We start from the raw sequence: 10,151 nt of genomic DNA on the forward strand, positions 1-10,151 counted from the left end.
TATATAATATATATTGAACACCCTTTATTGAGAATTTTTTTTCACTTAGTTCAAGTTTGAACACCCTTGAAAAAATTTTTGGCTTCGACTAAATCTTATCAACTTTGACACCCTATATATATAACCATTTTAGTCCAACTCGGGTACTAGCTAGATCTTAATTATCATCAACTTCAATCATTAGAAGTGACCTTCCCTTATTTTCCTATACTCTTTAAGTATCATAGCACTCTTCAATCAACACTAATCAAGTATGAAGAAGCACCATTACCTAGTTATCTCTTTGCCTGCACAAGGCCACGTAAACCCCACTCTCCAAATGGCCAAGAACCTTGCACGCGCCGGTGCACGCGCCACCTTTGTCACAACCCTTTACGGCCTCAAACGAATGAACAACCTTCCAACACAAGAAAGGTTATTCTATTCCTCCTTCTCCGATGGTTACGACGACGATTGGATGTCGAACACTGATCACACTGATTATATGAATAATTTAAAGCACGAGGGATCAAAAAACCTCAAAAATCTCGTTCGAAAATTTTCCGACGAGGGTCACCCCGTTACGTTCTTTGTTTACACTATTCTCCTACCTTGGGTTGCTGTGGTGGCGCGTGACTTACACGTGCCGTCGGCTTTTCTGGTCATTCAGTGTGGTACTGCTTTGGCTATTTATAACCATTTGTTTAATTCTACTAACGGAGTTTATGGTTCCGTTGGTGATATTACTGTTACACCCTCATTTCCAATTGAATTTCCAGAATTACCCCTATTTTCATGCAAGGATATTCCTACCATAGTTTTACCTAATGCTCCTCACTCCTCTGTCATGATACCTATAATGAGAGAACACATCCAAAATCTTGAAAATGATCCTAACTCTTGTGTTCTAATCAACACTTTCGACGCGTTAGAAGAAAAATCCATGAGAATTGTTGATAAATTGAGAATTTTTTCAGTTGGTCCTTTGGTTCCATCTGCTTTTTCTGATGGAAATGACCCTAAAGACAAGTCTTTTGGATGCGAATTATTTGAAAATCGCGAAAAAAACTATCGTCAATGGTTGGATTCAAAACCCGAGGATTCTGTTATATACGTATCATTTGGTAGCATCGCAGTATTAAAGAAAGAGCAAAAAGAAGAGATTTTGCATGGATTGTTGGAAAGTGAAAGGCCATTTTTATGGGTGATGAGAAAAGGGAAAGAAGAGGTAGAAGAAGGGAATAATTACAAGAATGAATTTGATGATATTTTGCTAAATGAAAAAGGTATAATTATACCATGGTGTGCACAAATGGAAGTACTATTTCATAAGTCTATAGGGTGTTTTGTGACGCATTGCGGATGGAATTCGACTTTAGAAAGTATGTTCGCTGGTGTGCCTATTGTGGGATGTCCACAATTTTCTGATCAAACAACAAATGCCAAAATGGTGGAAGAAGTTTGGGGAATAGGAGTTAGAGCAAATGCAGTGGAAGGAGTTGTGGGGAGGGAAGAGTTGAAAAGTTGTTTGGAAATTTTGATGGGAAACGGAGAGAAAGGAGAAAAGATTAAAAGGAATGTGAAGAAATGGAGTGATTTGGCTGTGGAAGCTGTGAAAATAGGAGGTTCTTCACATGATAATCTCAAGAAATTCTTAGAGGGTTTGTGAAAATTTTCTACACGCTGATAGTTTAATTATTTGTTTGCACCATTAAGTTATCAAAATGATACTCCGTTTGTTTTATTTTATATGAAAATTTTACCTTTTTAATATGATTCAAACGGAATAGCACATTTCTATATATAGAAATTCTTTAATTTTAATTAATTAGGTTCTCATTTTACTCTCACCGTTATTATTTTATACAGTCACCAAACTATCATGACATGTTTTAAATCGCAAAGTTCTAAGGATACTTTTTGTATGCACCAAAAGTCTTTCTTTATTGTATTACGTGCCTTACATCGACTGAGTTACTCCACATCAAATTTGTGCTATTTGTACATTATGTCCCTTTACAATTTTGAATTAAAGAAAATGACCTTTTTAGATCTCTTATGTGTAAAAGACAGATCTCTTACGTGTAAAAATAAATATTCATGTATAAAAAAAGAGGTGGGGATAGAAATCTCCAATTGTATTTTTTTTTTTTTTATTGATGACAATGTCTCTAATTATATAGACAACAATAGCAGCAAGAGTCCTACAAATGAATGGGATAGAAACAACTTCCTATACATTCAAAATACAGATAAGAACAGATGGATAAGGACATATATCGCTAATATTATTTGGTGTTATCCCTTGTTTTCAGATATTCTGTTATTACGCCCCCTCAAGTTAGGAGTGGTGTCAATGACTCCTAGCTTGTTAAGATGTCGTTGGAAAGGAGAGCTTTAGTGAGGCTGTCTGCAAGTTGGTCAGCTGAGTGAACATGTACAATTTGAAGCTGCTTTTGCTGGACTTGATCGCGAACAAAATGGAAATCAATTGCAATATACTTCATTCGACTATGGAAAATGAGGTTCTGACGTAGATATGTTGTGCCAATATTGTCACAATACACTGTTGGTGGTCGGGACACTAAACTTTGAAGTTCATATAGGAGATTTGTTACCCAATTCGCCTCTGCAACAGCAGTAGCAATAGCCCGATACTCTGCTTCTGTTGAGGAACGAGCAACGGTGCGTTGCTTTTTCAGAAGACCAGCTGATAGAATTTCCACCAAGATAAAGAACATAACCAGAGGTTGAAGTTCGATCATGGATGTCGCCTGCCCAGTCAGCATCAGAATAAACATGAAGTTCTGGTGTGAACGAGCGGCGGAGAAGGAGACCGTACAACATTGTGTGTTTAAGGCACCGAAGGACTCGTTTAACTGCTTGCCAATGAGTAGTGGAAGGGTTGTGCATAAATTGAGAAAGCTTTTTGAATGAAAAATAGATGTCTGGTCGAGTAAATGATAGATACTGAAGCTTTCCAAGAACCTGACGATATTGGGTGGCTTGCGTAGGGGGTGTGCCATCATTAAGTGATAAGGTGACTCTTGTGCTCAGTGGAGTTTGGACACCTTTGTAATCAAACATATCCCATTTGCGAAGAAGATCACAAATATATTTAGATTGAGAAAGGATGAGACCATCCTTGTGAGGAGATCACTTCAACACCGAGAAAGTAGTTGAGATAACCAAGGTCCTTTAAGGAGAATCTGTTGGCCAAAGCTGTCAAGGCGTGATTGAGCATGTCGTTGTTATCGCCAGTAATCACTATGTCGTCGACATAGACTAATAGATACAGAATAATACCATTTCGGGAGTAGACAAAAAAGGGATTGATCAAATTGAGTGCGAGAGAAGCCAAAACTTTGGAGGAATTCCTGTAGTTCCGTATACCAAGCACGTGGGGCTTGTTTAAGTCCATAAATAGCCTTTTTTAATCGACATACATGTCTAGGAAAATCAGCATGTTCAAATCCTGGGGGTTGTGTCATATAAACTTCATCATCAAGTGTTCCTTGTAAGAATGCATTGTTAACGTCTAATTGGTGTAATGGCCATCCCCTGTTTATTGCAATTGACAAAACCAGGCGAACTGTTATTGGTTTAATAACTGGACTGATTGTAGAATGGTAATCAATACCTGGTCGTTGGGTGAAGCTTTTTGCAACAAGGCGAAACTTGAACCGATCAATCGTCCCATCCACTTTGTATTTTATACGAAAGAGCCATTTGCACCCCACTACATTGTGTGATGATTGGAAAGGAACTAAGTCCCATGTTTGGTTCTTGAGAAGTGCTTAAAACTAATCATTCATGGCAGCACGCCACATTGGGTGTTTTTGTGCTTGTTTGTAAGTGCTGGGTGGCAGAATATCTGAAGAAGTAGCTAAATAGTCCATAATTATTTTCGGTTTAAAAATGTTGTTCTGTGAACGGGTGGTTACGTGAGATGGTGGGGGAGGCATAGATGGGTTTTTGTTAGTATGATTGGAAGCAAGATGTTTAGCAGATGGAGAAGATTCAGAGATAAAATTTTCTGATGAAGGAGATGTTGTATGAGGGGGAGGGAGGAAGAGTCAGATAAACACAAGGTAGAAGACTTACCTGCAGTAGATGATTTTGAAACACGTGAGTCCTGGTTGTTTGGCTGAGAGGAATGATCTGTAAGAGTAGCATCCACCATGGCTGGAACAATGTTTTGTTGTGAGGCTTTTATAGGTATGGGTGTAGGAGTGGCAAACGGGCGGGTCGGGTCGGATATAGTTCGGGTTGAAAACGGGTAATGAAAAACGGATCAATTATCCGACCCGACCCATATTTAATACGGATAAAAAACGGGTTAACCGGCGGATAATATGGGTTACCCATATTATCCATGACTTCTTGTATATGATAACTTTTAGGAGAATTCTTAGTCTCTCTAACTTGAGGAACCCCCAATTTGAGGCTTTACAAATGTAAAAGTTAGACCCATTGGTTACTCATTGGTTATCCATTTTCTAAATGGATAATATGGTTCTTATCCATATTTGACCCGTTTTTAAAAAGTTCATTATTAAACCCATTTTTTAGTGGATAATATGGGTGGTTAATTGTTTTCTTTGAACCATTCTGCCACCCCTATATGGGTGGTGGATTAGGAAAATGATCTTCTGTTAAAATGGAGTGACTTGGCGAGACTGCTTCAGTGGTGATAATATCATGCCACTCAATGGTTGACTTATTATGTTTAACTAAGGAAAACATACTTTGAAAGGGAAAAATGTCTTCATAAAATTTGACATGGCACGACAAATAAACTTTGGAAGAAATTGGGTCAAAACATTGATAACAGTAATACTTGGAGGAGAATCCGACATACACGCATGGGGTAGATCTTGGTTTCAATTTATTTTTGGCATATGATTTAAGCCATGGATAGCATAACCAAATGTGCGAATGGTGAGGTAGTTTGGTTGAGTGCCAAAAATGCATTGATAAAGAAACTTATTTTGCAGAATGGTCGTCGGAAGGCAATTTATTAAATAGACCAGCTTGACAGGCAAAAGTCCATAGATTTGAGGGTAGAGATGCTTGGTGAAGTAAGGTACGAGCGGTTTCAATAATGTGGCGATAACGTCGTTCAGCAAATGTTACTCTTTGGGGTGTATATGGGGGGAAAATAAATGTTGGATGCCATGTGCATGTAGAAAGGTTTGAAGACCTTCATACTCGCCCAGGATTTCCTAAGCAAGGTAGAGAATGACGCTTTAAAATTTCTTGACGGACTCTAAAATGTGGGTGGCCAAGTCGTTGGTGCCATCGGTAATAGCTGGGCTTGGTTGTGGCAGTAAGGGCAGATGGTGGTTGATAACTTGATGTTGGCCACTCATACAGATCATTCCTATCGTGGCCTCGAACCAATGGTGCACCCGTGTTTAGCTCCTTAACAACAAAGAAAGATGGGAAAAATTCAATAGATGTACGATTTTGATTACAGAACTTAGAAACCGAAATGAGATTTCGTTTAATGTAAGGTGCACAAAGAATATTAGGGAGATAAAAGTCTTTAGTGGGAGTGAAAAGAGTGCATGAGCCAGTGTGAGTAATTGGGATACCGTTACGTTCACCCATGCAGATTTCCTCAGTGCCAGTATAATCAAGCGGCGGCACCAAATTGTGTGAATCGGCAGTGATGTGATGGGAGGCTCCAGTGTCAAGAACCCATGGGTTATTGTTTTGTTGGCCTTGGCGTGTAGCAAGAAGTGCCTTGGCTTCATTGTGGTTGTGAGAATGCGAACAATGGACATTGGCAGTGTGGCCATATTTTCCGCAAAGCTGACATTGAACATGTCCCTGTGGGTTGCTTTTGGAAGTTTTGTCGCCAAAAGGGTGGCCGAGAAATAGATACTTGATTCATACCAAATGGATGACCATTATAGGGCTGTTGTGAATGATTGTTCATACGTTGTGCTTGTGGTTGCTGGTTATTCCAGCGCTTGTTATTGTTGTGATCTGAGGTATGGTTGTTTGAACCCTTCTGTGCAACATTAGCTGTGATGGAAAGGGTATTCTTCTTGAGCTCCTCATGTTTAAGGAACAATTCATGATCTGAAAGTTTGCCAAACAATTCTTCGTATGAAATCGGTGTGTCTCGAGCACGGATAGCAGCGCTTATCTCACAATATTCGGGGCCTAAGCCGCTGAGTATTTTGACTACTAGTTCAGCATTACTGATTGGTGCACCAGAAGTTGCAAGTTCATCAGCTAGTGATCGAATTTCCCGAAGATAGTCAGATACTGATTTTGAGTCCCTTGTCGTCTTGGCCAGCAAATCGCGGAGACTGTATATTCGGGTTTGGGATTTATTTGCATAAGTCGTGTGAAGCATTTCCCATGCTTGTTGAGATGTTTCGGCAGCAGCTATAGAAGGTGCAATGGTTGCGTCAACAGATGCCATTAGAGCATTTCGGATGAGACTATCTTGGCGGAACCAAAGTCTATATTCTGGATTGGCTATTTCTTTATTGTCTTTGGTTATCTTTTTGGGTGGAGAGGTGCTGGTGTCATTAAGAAATGACATCAGGTCATGTCCACACGTAAGTGTGGAAAATTGTGCTTTCCATGTGGTAAAATTAGTGCTGCCAAATAGTTTTAGGGAAGCTGAGAGGAAGGGTGAAACTGGACAACTTGGGTAATATTGGAGGTGAACATGTCAACTAAGTTTGTGGTGGATACAGTAGTTGAGCTTTCAGAGTTAACCATGGATGAGATTAAGGATCTAAATTCTCGTTAGAGTAAGGGCTCTGATACCATAAAGATGAAGCAATTGTATATTCTTTTATTGATGACAATGTCTCTATTTATATAGACTACAACAACAGCAAGAGTCCTACAAATGAATGGGATAGAAACAACTTCCTATACATTCAAAATACAGATGAGAACAAATGGATAAGTGTCACGACCCGGATTTCCCACCATCAGAGTCGTGATGGCGCCTACTCGTGGTAGCTAGGCAAGCCAACTTAATTACCTTTCCATCACTAGCAATTATCTTTAACAGTTTATAACATCAATATAGAACATAAAGTCTAATAAGAACAATAGCGGAAGTCTGTCTTAAAATGATGAATTTAAAACGCGGAATAGTCAAAAACAACCTCTACTCAAGATTTGGTGTCACATTACTCACGAACCACTAAGAATAAACTAAATACAAAGGTCTGAAAGAAATATAACAGTTGTCTGTCTCGAAAACAATGAGGCAACAGTCAAAAAGAAAAACATAAAGAAGAGACGCCGGGCCTGCGGACGCCTGCAAGGCTACCTCAGTCTCGTAAAATGGAAACCTGCTCCCGTACTAATGCTGTTGCTGCTCCTCAAGACCTGGACCTGTGCAAAAATGCACAGAAGTGTAGCATCAGCACAACCGACCCCATGTGCTGGTAAGTGTCTAGCCTAACCCCGGCGAAGTAGTGACGAGGCTAGACCGGACACCACATAAACCTGTGCAGTCATAAATATACAGCGAAAATCGAATACAAGGCAATTAACAACATGGGAGGGGAAACATGCGATGGGGAGATACAATATTAACAGTAATCCAGAGTAACCAACTAAACAGCTTAGATCCACAATGAACAAGGAATCAATACTCAGATATAAACACATGGCATCAATAACTGTTGCGGCGTGCAACCCGCTCCATAATTACCATTTGTTGCGGCGTGCAACCCGCTCCACAATACCACTGTTGCGGCGTGCAACCCGACCCATATCATTTATCGTGTATCATTGTTGCGGCGCGCAACCCGATCCTCACATATATCATATCATGTATCATTGTTGCGGCGCGCAACCCGATCCTCACATATTATTGTTGCGGCGTGCAACCCGATCCTCAATATCATTGTTGCGGCGCGCAACCCGATCCTCACATATTATTTAACAGTCCGACTCCCCAAACAACAGTCACAATTAAGGGGCATAAAAAAAAGTAAACATTTGACAAACATCCCGGCAAGGGAAAGAATCCAACAAGTTCAACCAGACGTCCCGGCAAGGGAATAATCAACAACGTTTTTTCTTTCTTACTTTTCTTATCTCACGATATCATTGGAGCCCAAGCTCCAAGAAATTTCTTATCTCATATTCCGTCACAAACAACAATATGACGACTTCCCAGTAAGGGAACAAAACATCATCTCAAATATTCTGGCAAGGGGGTTACTATAACCATATTAGTTCCAACATCTAACCACCACATTAGTTCCAACATCTAACTACCACAGCTATAACCAACCTATTACCACACTTGACCACCTCAGCTATATCTAACCGACTACCACACTCAACCAACCCATCTACAGCTATAATCATCATATGACACAAGGAAACATTAACCTGAGCGACCCTAGTATCCGTTAAGAACACAATGCAGAGGAATCACAACCCAACAATAGCCCGCCAAGAGGGCAACATAATGATCTCTCCTCTTCACAACTCGAGTAAATGCTCTAGAGGTTCAATTATCACTTGTACTGTCACAATTCGTTCTACAACTGGAGCCGACGCTCCTCAATGAAACAAGTCATTTCATATACTTTCAGTATTCGTATCACAGTTCGAGCCAATGCTCCTAGGAATCAAATTATCATATCACCATTCACATGTTATTCACAATATATGGAAATACTCCAATAAACATGAAATTCACAATAAGTTCATGATAATCACATTATAAGGACTCACGGTCATGCTAGACACCAATGTATAGATACTCGTCACCATGCCTATACATCGTACTCGATCACATAGCAATTAGCAACAAGACTCAACTCCTATTCCCTCAAGCTAGGGTTAAACCAAACACTTACCTCAAAGCCTTGAAATCCACTTAATCCTCAACTATTGCTTTACCTCGCGGTTCCACCGACAATCCGCTCGAATCTAATCACAAATTGCTCAGTTACTTTAGCAAACACTATATGAATTAGTCTGAATGCATAAAAACGATTTTCCCAAAGTTTTACTCAAAATTTCCCAAAACGCCCCCGGGCCCACGTGGTCAAAACTCGAGGTTCGAACTAAAATATGGTTACCCATTCCCCCACGAGTTTAAATATATAATTTGTTTAGAAATCGGACCTCAATTCGAGGTCCAACTTCCCAATTTATAGAAAACCTAGGTTCTACCCAAAAACCCCATTTTCACCCATGAAAATCCTTGATTTCAAGTGGAAAACATGTTTAATGATGTTAAAAGTTGAAAGAATTGAGTAAAAATCAACTTACAAATGATTTGGGATGAAGCTTGCTCATGAAAAATCGCCTATGGTGTTTGGGTTTTGAAAGAATGGTGAAAAGTGGTGAAAATTCGACTAAGTATAAAATTTGCTGGGCCTCGGATATGGGAAATGCGAACATAGGTTCGCATTTTCGAATTCAAGCTACCAGGGGACCCTTCGCATTTGCGAACAGGGTCTCGCATTTGCGAACCAGGGTCCATCGCATTTGCGACGCCTGGTTTCGCATTTGCGAAGCTTGGTCTACGTGGGCTGGTTTCGCATTTGCGAACCAGCCTTCGCATTTGCGATAGCTGGGCCTTCGCATTTGCGAACCCTGGCTTCGCATTTGCGAAAATTGCAGAAGCCAAATACCAGATTTTTCAAAACATGAGAAATGCAATCCGATGCCTATCCAAAACTCACCCGAGCCCTCGGGGCTCCAAACCAAACATGCACACAACCTCAAAAATATCCTACGGACTTACTCGCGCGATCACATCGCCAAAATAACATCATATACATAGAATCAAGCCTCGAAACTCATGATTTTCTTTTCAAATTTCATAAACTTCCAACTTTAGATATTTAGGTCCGAAACACGTCAAACCACGTCCGATTTCGACCAAACTTCACAGAAAGCGCTTAAACAATATATAAGACTTGTACCGGGCGTCGGAACCAAAATACGAGCCCGATACCATAGTCTTTTAATCAATTTTCAGTTCCATTTTCCTTAATAATTTCAGAAAAATAATTTCAGGAAAAATTCATATCTCGGGCTCTAGACCTCGGAATTCGATTCCGGGCACATGCCCGAGTCCCATATTTTTCTACGGACCTTCCGGGATCGTCCAATCTCGGGTCCAGGTCCGTTTACCAAAAATGTTGACCAAAGTCAACTAT

General features: G+C 40.1%; 1 protein-coding gene across 1 annotated transcript; it reads left to right on the forward strand.

The window, feature by feature from the left end:
* The first annotated feature begins 237 nt into the window (after positions 1-237).
* On the forward strand, positions 238-1,648 carry LOC109206248 (crocetin glucosyltransferase, chloroplastic-like). Its single transcript, XM_019369062.1, has one exon. It carries the CDS (start codon positions 254-256, stop codon positions 1,646-1,648), a length of 1,395 nt encoding a protein of 464 aa, XP_019224607.1. The 5' UTR covers positions 238-253.
* Positions 1,649-10,151: the final 8,503 nt, after the last annotated feature.

This window comes from Nicotiana attenuata, unplaced genomic scaffold (genome assembly GCF_001879085.1).
Source record: "Nicotiana attenuata strain UT unplaced genomic scaffold, NIATTr2, whole genome shotgun sequence".
NCBI lineage: Eukaryota > Viridiplantae > Streptophyta > Magnoliopsida > Solanales > Solanaceae > Nicotiana > Nicotiana attenuata.

Coding starts and splice junctions, on each gene's coding strand:
- LOC109206248 (XM_019369062.1), top strand. CDS start 254: ATGAAGAAGCACCATTACCTAGTTATCTCTTTGCCTGCACAAGGCCAC.